Source organism: Stegodyphus dumicola, chromosome 9, assembly GCF_044657685.1.
Source record: "Stegodyphus dumicola isolate Sdum_Otavi_A_Nest chromosome 9, ASM4465768v1".
Classification (NCBI taxonomy): Eukaryota; Metazoa; Arthropoda; class Arachnida; order Araneae; family Eresidae; genus Stegodyphus; species Stegodyphus dumicola.
Window position 1 is genome coordinate 42,990,938 of NC_140776.1, and position 16,454 is coordinate 43,007,391.

At 31.5% G+C, this 16,454-nt stretch overlaps 1 protein-coding gene across 2 annotated transcripts in view; it reads left to right on the top strand.

The window, feature by feature from the left end:
- LOC118185978 (ras and EF-hand domain-containing protein-like) overlaps window positions 1-16,454 on the top strand; it is an 87,188-nt gene that overhangs the window by 55,759 nt on the left and 14,975 nt on the right. For both annotated transcript variants that reach the window (XM_085823382.1, XM_085823383.1), the window contains exons 10-15: window positions 737-969; window positions 2,594-2,745; window positions 3,633-3,783; window positions 6,047-6,248; window positions 9,288-9,369; window positions 15,483-15,597. In XM_085823382.1, the coding sequence (XP_085679508.1) occupies window positions 737-969; window positions 2,594-2,745; window positions 3,633-3,783; window positions 6,047-6,248; window positions 9,288-9,369; window positions 15,483-15,597 (935 nt within the window). The remainder of the gene's footprint in view (window positions 1-736; window positions 970-2,593; window positions 2,746-3,632; window positions 3,784-6,046; window positions 6,249-9,287; window positions 9,370-15,482; window positions 15,598-16,454) is intronic.

Sequence of the window (16,454 nt, forward strand, 5' to 3'; positions counted from 1 at the left end):
AAATTTATCTGCATTGCGCCATTATGTAAAAGCAGTATTGTGGATACTTCTTGTCAAATCACAGTTTCAAAGTTTAAACAAGGAAATCAATTCTATGAATACCCTTTTACTGAAATGCCCAATAACTTTCTTACCTTTTTTTTGCCGTGCTGAGATGTGGTACTGCATAGTTCTGTTCTCTTTCTTGTCCATTATCTAAAAAATGTGATATGCTACAAAACGTTGTGGGAGTGCTTATTGCATTCATAATGGATGATGTGAAAAGATGAATATTTGTTCCCAAAATTAGTTATCAAGAAATAAAATTATGCGTTATATCTAAGACACATCTACTAAGTTCGTTTTCTCTGCCATGTGATCTTATGTATCTACGCTGTCTTCTAATCTACAAGTCATCTACAGAATTATTATATATATATAATTAAGGACGGAGGTTTAAACTCAGTCAGGAGTACCATTCCAACATTAACACATTTTGTTTTTTCATATCCTTCCAGAGTATTCAAAAGAACAAATTTTCCAAATATTTTTCTTTATAAAAATTCCCAGTACCTAAATTCGTAGTTTCTTTGTATATATATTTCTCTCCTATGTGTTCAATGTCAGATCAAAACTATAACTTTTAGTTATATTGCAATATTAATACATTTTAAAATTACGTTTTGATTGCCTGTTAAGAATAATTATTTATGGAATTACTGTGATACATGCTACTTTCTAAAGTTTCATATTCCAGCACGGCAATCTCTGAACCAATCAGATAGTGGCGTTTCAACTGTCCGGGATTCTTGCGAACCAGACGAGAATTGGGATATGTCCCCTCACAGCCCTGGAAATCGTCACGAGAGTGATGAGGGTGATGATGAGGAGGACGATGGCAGGGACACCCAAAAGAGTAGCAGAAGAGATTCCAGAACTCCTAGCAGGATGAGTCGGACATCATCTGTACAGTCACCTAGCTTGGACAAAGTAAAGTTATTCAATATAACAAATAAACTGAATAAACAATTGGATTAATTTAATAATTAAAAAATAATATTGTTTCTAAAAAGGTTAAACAATTTTTGAAATTATTTGCTGCTGAAGAAAAAGGGCATGTGTCTGATAACCCTCAAAATAGATACCGCTCTATTCAAAATCTTTCTAAACTTGTAAGGTGTTTCTCCCTCTTTTTACCGCGTTTCTTCGTGTTTTAATTGGAAAGTACATCTGGCTAGCAATCGGAAAGCTTCGAGTCCTTGTGAGGGCAATGCACCTTTTTTAAGTTTCCTGTTTTAAACAATCCTAATAACTCCACAAATTGTGGTTGCTTTTTTGCCTAATTTTAAATTTAACTTTGATGTGCTTCTCTCCCTACGTAAAGGATTTCTGATTTCTTTTAAGCGTCTTTATAAACATACGGACAGTCCGAAGTTTTCAAGAGCGTTTATTATTGCCAAGAGGCTGATGAGCACCTAACCTAACTTAGCTGTTCTGTCGATGACGAAAAGAAAGTAGTATTTATTGACTGAAGGCTCTTACTATTAACAGCTAGCCGTAAATTGCGGAATAAAAACGCATAATTTTGGCTATTTATTAAACTTTTATGTCTAAACTGTTCATAACTGCATAGATATCAGATACAAATGTAATATTAATAAATTTATTCAAGGCAACGAAATTTTTATCTGAATGTCTCAAAATCAAAACAGAAAATTTTACTTATTACGTCCCACTCTTTGGCCTTTTGAAATAGCATAACATCTTATAATAAACATTTAAATATTAATATAATTGAGCATCTTTCTATACATCTGCAAATTCAAAAATGTCAGATAATTTTCATTCGAATATTTCGTAATGATGTCAACGACAGCTAAATGTTAAAATTAATAATAGATATCAAAACATAACGTGGAAACTTGACATACTTTTTCGGTGTGTAAAATCTGCAGTTTAAATGCATAAAAGAGGTTATTATAACAAATCACTCTTATAGATGTTAATTAATCCAGATATCTATGCAGTAGAATAACGAAATTAAAAGCCAAGCCTACTATAAGACTGATTAGTAATTTCGTTGCACTTCAAATTTGTCTTCAAGATGCTGTTACCTACTTTTTCAGTTAGAGAAGAAATTGTGTAGAGTAAAAATACATTAATGAAATTTTTTCCTAGATTTGAATGAAGTAACGAGTTTATGTCTTTTCTTTTAAATGCAGAAAATGATAATCATCAAATCATGTGATGAAATCATGAAACTCATTATTATTTACTCGTCCTTCAGAGGATTATTTTGGAATATAATTTTAAAATTCAATATCTTTTCCGTATCCTTAATAAAAGATTAATTCTCTAAAAAGTGGATAAGAATTAGTTTTTATCTAAAGTACTAATTCTTAAGTGGTTGAATTATGTTATTTCTTATTATATCAGCGACATTTACAATATTACACAAACATTTTTCTAAGTAATTTTAAACCTAAATTATTGATCTTAGTTCAAAATTTGTGATAGTTGTATAATATTAAAAAAATGTACATTAAGAAACGGAACTATTTCCACGCTTGCATGCAGATTTCTCATATAAATATATCATAATGTCTATTTTTAGGTTTCCAAACTGGAAAGTAAAAATAGTAGTGGGGTGTCATTTCGAATGAAATCGTGTGCCAGCCAAGATTCGCTTCTCGATCCAGAAACGTTCCCCAGAAGAAAGATTTCTGACATCAAGAAACAACTAGGAATTGAAGACAAACCTGCCAAGTAAGGAACAGAAAACAGATTTAACTATCAGTATTCCTGGATTTTTATTATTATGTAAACATTTATATGAGAGAAGTATTTTTTGAATTTGGGCATCAAATAATTCAAACGATCATCGTACATTTGGATGATTTATAATCTAAGTAACTACCAATGTTAACAAATCTATATATTACGAATTTATATATTAGAAAATCATCGAAATTTATGGTCCTAGTGTACTAGCAAATGTAAACTTCGAAGAAAGCCAATTTTTTATTTTGAGGATTTTTATCTCCCAAATGGAGAAATTGTAATTCCTGGTTATTGATTATGGCGATATTTTGGATCTTAAAGCTTAAAAACAGTTAGTTACCTGTTAGCACTGCTTAAAATAGATTACAAAATGTTCCCTTAATAAATTTAATTCCTTAAATGTTTATGATTAAAAAATAAGACTGAATTCATTAGATGAGAAAAAATTGTATCTTAAGCAATTAATGAAGTTATAAAAGTATATATACAAAATATCTTTTTGCATTATATACTCAAATGAGACAGTAAACCGCTCTTAACAGATTTTTAAGGGCAACAAAACAAACAAAGTAAATATAAGTAAAAAAGAATTTACGATTAAGAAAATGTAACTGTGAAGTAAGAAAGAGACTTTAATAGATCAATCAATTGAAAAGGAGATTTATTTCTTCACATCTGTAGAAGTCTGCTTACAATAAAACCATTTACAATATACCAGAGATCTGTTGTGAAATATTCTATTAAATCATCGCACAGTTACATAGAATTAAAACAAATCATACTTCAAAAAGAAATTTTTCTCAAATTTGATATGTAATTGACTCTGAAACATCAAATAAATCTCAAAATAATTCCTTTTTCTTTTATCTTAGTTGGACCCATAGCTGGTCGCCAAATCCCCGGAAATGTTCTACTCCAAAAGAAAAACTTTCGCCTGATGGAACTCCAGAGAAAGGCATCATGCCACCAACTCCTTTACCGAGGACAAAAATGATCACATCAACGATTGACAACAAAGATAAAGTAAAAAAAAATTATTCTGTGCTTTAATAGTTACATATTCGAATGATGTAATTCGCAATTTTGGTGTGAAGTTATAATAAATAGTATTTAAACAACAATATCAAAGATTTTGTTTGATAAATATTAGTTTTATTTGATAAGTTTTTTTCCACTGCTTGCTACTCAACTAATTTCTTAGATTTTCAATATTTCGACAGATAACGGTTAAGTTTTTTTACAAGATTTTAATGTGTTAAGGTACCAATTTCTGTGAGGAAACTTTGTTAAAAAGACTTCGTTTATATTAAATATTTCTTGGGATTAATAATAACTACCACGAATTCAATGAACAGACAGCATCAGAAATTCTAAAACGCTGTCTCTTTCTAGGCAATATTTGTCAAAATTCAGAAGTTCAAGATTTGAATTTATCGAACCAGTTAGGGCTTCCTACACTAAGATGCACTGAACTCTACTTTTACGCGTTCTTTTTAATATTCCCATAAAACTTAACACTTGGAGTAATTGCTGCATATGAAAACATAAATTTAGAAGTTTCCATGCTTCTGCAAAACATTTTCGCATATTTTTACTTAAAATCTTTGACTGTGTAGAAAGTAAAAGTTAGGGCGTGCTACACTAAGATGCACTTAACTCTACTTTTACGCGTTCTTGTTAATATTCTCATGAAACCTAATACTTGGAGTTATTGCTGCAAATGAAAACATAAATTTATATGTTTCTGCAAAACACCCCCATTGTTGCATTGTATATGCACCCCCATTTTTATTTAAAGGGGAGTTTATATGTTTCTGCAAAAAAATATCGCATATTTTTGCTTAAAATCTTTGACTGTATAGAAAGTAACATGGTGGAAAAAATATTGCAAGGCAAAAAAGGTTGCCGTTTAAAACTTCATGGGAGAAAAGAAAGTAATAAGAAAACATTGTAGTTCCAGAACATAGTGGTAGAAAATAAAGCAATGTTTTTGCAGCTTGAAAATATCGTAGTAAATGATAAATCATCTATAAGTCATCGCATGATGATAACATTGCAAACATACATTTTCTGACTGAAAAAAACATTTAATGAATTTCCACTTAATGATTTGCGAGAAGAAAAGAAGCAAGTGATATTTTTACTTCTATATTGACTTATAAAATTTTAACTGAAAAAATGAAGAAGAAAACTTAAGCGTTAAAAATCTGGAAATTAGTAAAATTTAATGCTACGTGTAGCAGCTACGTATGTTGCTTCCTTTTTTCTAATTTTTTAATACTACTATATTTATTTTTGAAAATCTGCTAAAACGTCTTTGTAAAAAAGTTAGTTAAAAATGACTTCTGATAGTTAGGAAGGTAAGTTGAAAATTCTATTAACTGCTACATGTCGTATTAATATCTAATAATTTCCATATTTTGAATGTTTAAGTTTCCTTTTTGCTTTTTCAGAAAGCATTTGTAAATTGAGAGAAAATTATAAAACACAGTTAAAAATTATTACTTGCTTCTTCCAGCGCTCACTGAGCATTCGGAAATTCATTTCCGAAATTTTATATTCGAAAATTTTATAGTCATAAAACACATTTCTGTAATGATCATGCAGTAATTTGTAGGTGCACTATTTTTTACCATAATATTTTATACAGCGATTGTTTAAAACAGTGAAGATTTTGCTTCGAAATCGTTTTCTACCATTGTTTAAGAATTGCGATGTTTTTCTCCTTGTTTGCTTTATTCGCACGATGTTTTGTACGATTGTACATTTAGGTTTTCCATATGTACCATGTCTTCTATTCCTTTTTTCCTCCGCGACGTACTCATATGTGATGTTTTCGCCGACCTACATTTAGACATAAGTCTCTCGATACGTCCCATAATCGTTTGTTTGCTGTTATTAATTAAGTGCCGTAATAGTACTTAATGTATACAAGAATACTTAATTGCATTTTTGATTCTATATATCGTAAAATTTTCCGACAGTTTTTATATCTATCAGATACATCTCAAAGTTTGATATCTTTTACAGAAAATCATTTTTTATTAAAGCTCTAGAAAAGTTTTGGAAATCTAACTCCCAGCTTAAGCAAAATAACAGAGTTTCAATGTAATTTCACACAAGCAATATTCAGGACATTTTCTGATAAGACACATATAAGTGGTTACTTCAAGAATTATATCATGTCTCGGGATTTCCAAGAAGTTAGTTTCCTTCTGTATGCTTTTGTTTTTACTTGAGTCATGATTATCAGCCTGAAAACGATAGACTTTTATTTCCTTTTTAGGAGGAAACAGACAGAACTGAAGCAAGCAATTCAGAATTAAATAATAATTCTGTAGAAGAAAGCGATTACGAATACGAGCCGACTGGTCCAGCCGAACAGACATTTAAAGTAATATTTGTAGGCGATGCAGGAGTAGGAAAGTCTTCTTTTGCTCTTAGAATTAGTAAAGGTGTATTTGTGAGACACATGAGTTCCACTTTAGGTAAGATATCGTACCATTTAATAGAACCGATTCATTTATTCAAAGCTGTATTTTCAAATTAAGCAATATAAATTAAATTCTTGTAAACTGTATTGATAAATATATTAAATGTAACTAAGATTAATGGTAATACATGCACAAAAAAAGGTTTAATTTGTTAACAAAATTATTGTCATTTTTCCTCACATTTTACTAACTTTTTGTATCTTAGATACGAACTAAAAATGGAATGTGAATGCAAACGATACAGAACTATATTATGAAACGAATAAAATTAAAATAATATGCGATAATGAGATTGTAAGTTGAATATCACATAAATAAATTCAGATTAATAAGAAATGTGATATCCGCCTAATTCTGCGCATGTTGTAAAATCCCTTGTAACCGGCACCCAGTTAGCGAACAGTATCAAAATAACAGCACTTTTTGAAGTCTACATTTAAATTCCAAATTTAGGCCTATGAGATAAACAAATGCGATGGGCAATCTAAAGACTTGAAGACATTGTTTCTCCTTTGTTCCTCGTCATCTAGTTGGATAACCAACTAGACAATCAAGGAATTATCAAGAATGTAAAGATGAGACACTGATCCTTTTTTACGCGTTCATGTGTGAACTTTGAAAGTAGTGTCTAAGATTTTCAGAAAACGCTCGCTCTGATGGATGCTACATTTATTTTGTCTCTCTCCTAGTATATCATGCTCAAAGGCTCATAGGCTACCGACAGACTTCTTTTGTTGCAGTTTCTACATATGGCATCAAGAAAGATGAGCAAGTCGGTTCTAGAAATGCATGCTTAATTATCCTGAAAAACTTACCTGCGCGGTCCTGTAGCTGCCGGTTGAAAGAGATTCTACTGTATATAAAAATGCAATTTCGTATTCCAAGAAAGTTTCGTATTCCAAGATAACCTGATTAGTTAAAGCTTAAAGTTAGGCATAGATTTCAGGTCTCCTGTTTTTTAATCAAATCAGGTACATCTTTTATTTTTTACAACCTATCTCGATGCAAAACGTTCTACTATCCGCTGAAAACTTAGTTGTCTAGTCCTTGTGCTGCACCTACTACGAGCAGTGACAGACAGATATTTAATAGTTGTTTTTCAACAAGGATGTTGTCAAAAACTTCCTAGAAACAGATTCAAAGATTTTAAATTATGGCCAGAGAGCAGGGATTGTCTTTCTGGAAGCAGTCAACCATCTAGCCATTTCTATAACTGTCTGTCCTTTCTAATGACCAATAGTTACTGACTTCTCAATTTTTCTAAATGATTTCTAAATGAAATTCTTCCCTGAATTAACAATTTTCGACTCGAATTCAAAATGATTCATCGGAAACGTACTTTGAACAAAGTGCTCGTGACTTTTGAATTTTTGTCATTATTTACGGTTTAGAAAAAAAAAAAAAAAAAAAAAAAAACATTAGTCAAATTGAATTGATAATGCTAATAGCGGTTTGCCTCTTGCTTGTAATATAAATAAATTAGATTGACTTTCTAGAGATTGCTAAATGTTTTTGGAGTTTGGAAACGTGAGAAATCAACTGTGTTTTTCATGGCATTCGAATGGAAAGTCTTTCAATTGTTCGTTGAGTGTACTGATGATCATGAGTTATCATCCAGTACATGTTTAAATTCGGATCTACTGTGTAGAATACTTATCTTTTGAGTGATAGAAATGTCAGCTTATAAGGTATTTCTCCAGCCTTCTCAGCGTGCCTTCGTGGTTTAGTGGTTCTGCACGATGGGCTGGTATTCTAGAGGTCTGTGGTTCGATTCTCGGCGAAGGCAATTGCTCATTTTTTCATCTTGCCTACTTCAAAAAAAAATACCTAATGTCTCTAAAAGTTAATTGCTAGTTGGACATGGTAACCACTTGCGCTACAAGAGCACGCATGGAGGAATGCGATAATTCCTTTAAAATGTATGAAATGTAAGTATTTTTATGTACATAAAAATAACGTTAGACACCAAAACAATTTTGGGAGGAATATTTTTAATTTTTCAATGATTTCAGAATTTTTCAGCGAACCATCTGTGTCAAGCGTTTGTTTAATCGCCAGTGTCAAGACTTTTTTCTAATATATTATAGTTAAGAGTGATTTAAGAAGAGTTTCAGAAGATATTTTTTATGTGGCAACAATAAATACTCTTACATCAGATCACAGAATGCAAAAAAAAAATCTGGAATGTAGAATATTCATTATAAGGAGATGTCGTCTACACTACTCTTTATTCTCAGATCGAAAGATCCGCAGTTCGAATCTCGCCGAGGGCATAGGTTATTTTCTCACGCTTCCTGCTGTGGACTCTACAGTGGGGTCCGAACAGAAATGTGGTGGAGGATGATAAGTCACCAACTAGGATTTGCTCAACTGGTCTGTCGTTCTACTTTGTCTTAGTCATCGAATTCAAGTGAGAGAAAATGTGAGGAATTTTCGCCTTCCCCACTGCTCATTGACATGGTGTAACTAGTGTCAAGTTCGGTTAGTCAAAAGATGCAGAGGTGGAATTTCAGCTAGACCATTGCTGAATTTTCGTATTTCCGGTTTCAGAAAATCTAACAGACTCTACACCATTACAGTGGTAAACGAAATGCGCATTATTTTCAGTAAAAAACCGTTTTCCAAACCATTTGACAAAAATCATGCATATAAACACCCAGACAGGGGGAAAAAGTATTTCCTCTCTTATCGATAATTTTTATCGAATTATTATAAAGGTAGCTTGAGTACGAGGTAGTCGTATATAAGTAGTCTAAAGTTGCATATGTAGATAGGTAGAATATGTTAAAATATTTTCTTCGTACTTTTGTTTTAATAACATATTTTGTAAAAGCGTAAATTTATAATGTTTACATACCTTTGTAGTAGAAGAATGTAAAAAGAATAAATTTCAGGTTTTCTGTACAGCATTTTTTCTTGTCTTCCAGAGCATCTATTTCGATGCCCGTTTTCATTTTATAAAGGAATAATTTGTAACTGTAACAAAGGAATATTTGTCCACGGTAATGAAATTTATATTTTGTTACCATTTAGGAATTGATTTTTTGATGAGAACAATTCGTGTGGATGGTCGAAATGTAGCAGTGCAGTTATGGGACACTGCGGGGCAAGAAAGGTATGGCTAATACATTAAGCACATTTGTCCATTTTTAACTGACTTAAATTGCCTTTCAGTTTTTAATTTGGTGGTTTATAAAAACGTATATATTTTTAAATATGCAGAGTCGTACTTATAGCTCTTTGCATATATTGCCATAGTGTGTACAATTCTTTATCAGAAAAATATATCTTTTATCTACCTTAAAATTCAGAACTTCCTAGAGGAAGACGTAGAATGTCGGGTAACGATATACTATCATAGATCAGTTATTACAGTAGAACTATTAACGAAAAGGACATTTTGTTACGAATGTGGCAGACAGAAAGCGGATATAGTTACCATATATTAAAATTAGCATGTAATCAATTTTTTATATCTACAATAGTAAAGTTATTTCATTAAAAAGAAAGTAATTATACTAATTAATGTATTGCATTAAAATTATACATCAGAAAACAAATGCTACATTATGATCGATATTAAAAAATTAATAATATATAAAGATCAATAAGTTTGAAGGGTTGCTATTATATCTGGAAAATTAATTTAAATTCTATAGCAGACCGTGCTAGATAAGATAGCAAGTTATCGCCACTTCTTAAAAACTCACAGATACAGAAGAAGGTTTAAATAACCTTTTTATTTAGCCTCAACTCACCAGATGCAGATAAGTGACATATGGAAAATCACTTATGGCTCTTAAAATTAACAATAACTTACAGTTAAACATAAACTTTGATATCGTAGTCTAAGACAAAGCATTCGATAAGTTGGCTGAAAGTATATTACCAAAGTGCAAGTCACAACAATCAGCTCTGCTAAAGCGGAATATTAATTTTAAGTAGAGCTGGCGGGCTAACAGAGCAATGACAAGTGGCAGAAAATCTCTCTTTGTAAGATTTCATGTTCCGATGAATGGCGTTGATTAACTTGCAAGCTTAGAAGTTTTAATCCAGCTATCATAAGGTCGGAGTTCCGATGAGTGCATGAAGCGCATGAGTTCGACCGGAGGACTTCAGTTTAAATACTGTCAAAGTCAATTTGATTTCTGGTGAGGAATGCGGAAGTAAGAAGCTATAGTAAAGATCAGAATCATAATAACGGATAATTAACATAACATAGGTTACACGTTCTTGGCAGAAAAGCTAATTAATGAGATGGTCAGTTGACTAGACCTGACCAGCATATCAATTCACCATTTTTATGAGAAATGGTCAGTTGTATAAGCTGTTTTGATAATGATGAGCGCTGCCATTCTGAAAACTATGAATCACTTGTAAATTGTATGGGTGTACTTTGAATGAAATGCACAATATGACAAATAATAATAATAACAATAATAAAAAGAATAGAAAATTACGCCCAAAGTAGAATTTTTTTTATTTACCACAAGTGCACGTTTTGAGAGCATTTGGGCTAATGACCCTTTGGGCTGAAAATATCAAAAAACAGCATATCTTTAGAATTTCCGCTAGACAGTCTCGCGCTCTGGAGATAAAATTATTTTGTTACATATAGTGTGTTGCCACTGCTCGCTTTGAAATTGTTGAGTTTCTTAAGCAAAAATTTGTTCAAGTTTAAAAGCTATGAAATAGATAATAAAACAAATAATAAAACAAAACAAAAAATTTAAGATTCGGGCTTCCAGGTGCCCATATTCGGGTGGAAGACTACGTTATTCAAAATTTTATGAATCTAAATATCGCTGTTTTTTCACGAGTGAGAAACATACATACATTCATGCAAATTCTTCATCATTTAATTTCGTTAAATATAATGCAGAGCGATAATATTTGGTGGCAACAATTTGAAAAGTAATACGATCGTTTACAGTGATTCGAAGCAAAATGCAATTTCAAGACTAATAGCTTTTCTGCTCTAACGCCCCTTTAGGTTAATAATAATAATAATGTCCCATTAGGCTAATAATAATAATAATTATGCTAAAGGCATAAATTAACAGCATTCCTTTGCTTCAAAATATTAGCAGCGGAAATAAATTATTTTCGTATTTCTCACAGGAAATCATTTTTGTTTGTTGAAAAATCAGTATCTCTTGCTACTTCACTTTATTTATTAAAAAGGAAACTGACAGCACTAGAAGGGGAAAAAACACAAAACACATTAAATAAGCGTTTTTTTGGAAAGGTACTAGAAAAAATACCTTTTATTTTTTTAAGAAAGAAAATTAAACAAATAACTGCAAGAACTAATTTCAATCTTTATTAAATTAGATTACAAATTGAAAGGCTGTGTAAGAATAAAATATTTTTTAATCTAAATAAATTTTAAAATATTTTTTAATCTAAATAAATTTTAAAATATTTTTTAATCTAAATAAATTTTAAAATATTTTTCGAAACACTTTAACTGCAGAATATTTAAAAACCATTATTTTTATATTAATGTATGATATTTTTTAGAATTGTCTTCTTGCAAATATTTTGGCTCACATATAATGTTTTTAATTTTCCCTTATATTTCCCCTTAAAGATATTTCAGTAGCACTTTCATACGCATGAAAAGAACCTTTCTTATTTTATGATTTTTTTATTTTCATTATTCAGTTCCAGACGACAGTTTTTCTCAGTATCGATTTCTTTATAATTTTTCCTACTTTTATTCACATGGAAATAAAAAGTTGTGATTTTATCTAAAATATACCCGTTGCCTTTAAATATATCCGCTCTTCTAAAAATATACCCATTGGCTTTAAATATACCCGCTCATCTAAAAATATACCCGTTGGCTTCTGGGAAATAGATTTATCTTAAATAATTTTATACTTCAGTTTACATAATCCAAAATAACGTATTTTAAAGGAAAACACCGAGGTAAGGGATTTCGAAGTTTGTTAATTAATTAAGAATGCTTCCAAAGAGAATAAAAATAGGTTATTAATAAGTATATTATTAAGAAAGTTCATGAGAAGAAAACAGTTATGTTTCATTACAATGAAATATTTAAATTTCACAGGCTTTGATGGAATCTCTGTTTGCTTGTAAATTATAGTAATCGCATTATAATAGTTTCTTCACTTACAACTTTTATGATTCTCCACTGTGTATTTCTAAGTTACTGTTGGAAGTGAAGAATCTTAAGAACTGATAAGCGAATAATCGCTTGAGTTCGTGTGACAGAAAACAATAAAATAGAAGGGTAAAATAACCCTTTATTATTCCAACTAAAGTTTAACAAAACTCCGTCTTGGAGTTGTACAATAAGCCAACATTTGGGCTTGAACTTAAGAGACTAAGAATTAATCTAAACTAATCTTAACTAAAGAGATATAGCCGAAGCTATCAAAATTATAACAGAGTTGGCCCCTTAACGTTAATTGACTGCAAAGCTATCAAAGGCCTAAAGTACGGCCGAGCATAATAATAGCTTACGAAAGAGTAAAAGGCGGACGCGTGCAACCAGAATATCTGGTATCTCTATCTCCAAGGGCCCACCAGCGGCCGAGCGGTAAAGTCGCTGAACACTGGTAGTTCGGTCCGAGGTTCGAATCCCGCGAACGAGCTGACTGCATGGGCGTTTTCGTGGTTTTCCCCATGTGTAACGTGTATACGAGCCAGTTTCCCTTAGAAAGTACTCCACGAAGGCATCCCTCCCCTTAGGCAGATAGCCCTAGTGTGCTTTGCCATAATTAAATAAACCAAACCAACCAAACTATCTCCAAGACTGTAGAACTTCGCGGTTATATACCGCTCTTCCTCATTAGCATTCAGACGTCATTCTAAAACTACGCTCTGGTCGGAAGTGGTAAGTTGAAATTAAGAATTGATAGTATAAGGTATTTCTGCCACTTCCCTGGGCCGGTATTCCAGAGGTCCGTGGTTCAATTCCCGGCGAAGGCGATTGCATATTTTTCATCCTTTCTGCTTCCAATTAACCTAATGACTCTACAATAGGAAAGGAAGTTTGACTCAAAATTTAACTGTTAATAAAATTAACATAATCCTTACAAACTAACATGATTAAAACAGTTGAAAATATTTCATAGATTTTTTTAAGACAACATGATGTTTTTGCCAAACATTTCTTATTCCCAGTTTCACACTGCTTTCATCCATCCATCCTTTTTCGTGAACATGAACCGTTGCCGCCGCGTCTGGCTTGCCTTAATATGCAAGCTGCAGACAGGCTATCGTAGCATAAGTGCTTCGAGGTGCGATGCAAGTACAGAAATTTTTGAGTGGGCCTAGAGAGCAGGATGAAGATTGGTGACTCCTTTGTCACGCGAGGGACGTGAAAAAACATTTTTTACAGAATTATAAAGTACATGAAACATAAAATACATATTTTCCCCAGAAAATAGACAGCGATTTACATAATATTTACAAGTATATACATTTCGACATCAGCTTTCCTTTAAAAATAACTATCGGATTCAATTTTGTACCGTCCGCTAAGCAGGAAAACACTACGATGAGGTGAGATGTTTCGTGACCTTTTAATTTTATGTGAACCTTTTTGTTCCTTTCACATCAATTATTTTATTTCCTAGCATATCAAATATTACTGGCGTTTCATATACATTTCCAATACGTGACAGCAAATAATTTTTTTGCCTTCGTAGGTCAATAACATACTTCTGGAAACTTACCAATTTGTTGCCCAAATCTTTCAGAAGCCTTTGCGAAACGTTTTTTTCTTCATAAAACTAAATTATTCCGTGTTATAAATCGATTACACTAACTCAAAGTTGCTTTGAAGTTTTCACTATCATCTGCTTTCTTTTCTGCCCGTTTGAAGCAAATAAATATATGCTGTTTCTGGTTACAATTAATCCATTCCGGCGATTTTCTAGGACCCATTTTGCAACATTTTTTTCCAAGATAAGACTTATTCTTTCGCAAAAAGAATATTTATTTTTTGGCATATATTAATTTTTCTTCCACTCACATATGGAGCTTTCACGAATATCAAATATCCCTGCTGAAGTACGATATCCACTGTCTTTTGCAAATTGAATGACTCTGCATTCGAAACCAGCAGTGGGTTTGTTCCGTTTAGCAGGAGCCATATTTAATGAATATGGAAATAAAAGGAGCACTAGATCAACTGCATTTCAATTAAAACAAATTAGCTTCGAAATCACGGCTTCAAATGACTATAGAAAGAAAAAACAGCTGATTCTAATTCCTCGATTTCATTCGGGCCAGAAGTGTATTCTTGTTCCAAATTATGTTCCACTTTTCTCAAAACCCTAGAATAACATTCTTGTGCACATCTGCATTGAATACAAGTCACCCTCTTCGCAGACTTGTTTACTACATCAAGCATTTTTCCCACGCACACATTGTTCCCTGATCGCTTGTCAGTTCAGTACGCCATAGTTTGAAAGTCTGAGAAAAAGATCGGATGACTTCAAAAGATACGAGCATCGCTGAAGCATCTTTCAGGTTGCCTTCTAAAGATAAGTGTGAGAGATATACCTACAAATTAAAAACTGTAGTTTAAATTTATAGGTGCGCGTTATACACCAGCGCACATTTATATTTGTCGTTATATATGGTACCTATGAAACCCGTCGCTCTTTTTTAACGATAAAAAATATTTTATTGTCTTGACATGCGACTTCGAGAATTCCGTTTCTCTCCCACTGAAAGTGAAAATTTATCACCTTTACTAAAATTTCCCTAAATCAGGTTCCTCTTTTTTTTTAAAGAATTATTACCTCAAAATAGAAGGACGTGTTATAGGAAAATCTTGAAATATCCAATGTCTGCTGCTTTCATATTCATAAGCAATACAAAATTTCTTGTAAATTAAAAAGCATAATCTCACAAACAGTTAAATAGAACATTTCAACTGCTTCAAAAATGCTTGCATAAAACTATCTTTCACTTCTCAATCAGGAATTAAGAGCTGAAGAAAAATTATATAGAAAAATAGATAGAAAAAACTGACATTTTTTTATTTTAATCTAATTAAAAACAGTTTAATATCTACTTAAGAAATAGAATTATCGAATGCGTAAATTCTAAGAATAAAAGCATCACGAAGTTTTAAAGAATGTCGTCATCATGGGTTAAATTAATTGATAGAAAACAGTTAAATATTTTGTGGCAAAGTTTGTCTTTAATAATCGTGACTAATACAATTTTTTGCTTATTTTACAGGTTTCGCAGCATAACTAAATCATATTTTAGAAAGGCTGATGGTGTAATGTTGTTGTATGATTGTACTTGCGAACATAGCTTCTTAAACGTCAGGCAGTGGGTAGAAGATATAGATGTAAGTTTCATAAAACTATGCAGAAATATGCATTTACATTTTCTAAGGTCAAATGATAATACAATTTCTAAATTGAAGAAAATCTAATAAAGAAAAATGAAGTTTTCAAAATAAGGAATTTCTAAATAATATGTTGGAAATAAGAAGTTGTATTTAAAGTAGCGTTCTATAATAAATTAAATCACATCATAAAACGTATATCATAGAATTTCTGAATATTGTGTATCTAATTAATTCTGTATTATGTTGGAAATAAGAAGTTGTATTTAAAGTAGCGTTATATAATAAATTAAATCACACCATAAAACATATATTATAGAATTTTTGTATATTATGTATCTAATTTATTAGATGTTAAAATTTAAGCAATTTAATCCTTTAAAATGTTACTTCATGTACTGAAATTAAAACAAAATTATAGGCTTTTAAAGTTTTTAATAGGCTTATGGCATTTAATTCTTTAACAGAAAAAGGTGTAATATGAATTTAGTTCCTATTTTGCAGTAAAAAAACTAAGATTAAAAGAAAATCCAACTTAAATTCTGATGATATATTTTTACACTTAATGACCCAGCTACGACCAGAGTACAGGTAATATGCTCATTAAATAGGTTCAACAGAATGATGCATTTTATGAAACGTAAGAAAGGGATCAACTTGAAGCTGCCCATTTCGCAACAAATGCTGTCTTATCTTCGTGAAAATCGAGGACGGGTCTGAAGACCTCATCCCTTGACATGAGATCCTAAAAACATATAATTCAAATATTGAACTCTGCGTGTCCAATTCCTCGATGTCGTAGTTTCAAACTTAAAAGAAATTTTTGATACACTGAATTCAAAGGAAGAAAATATTAA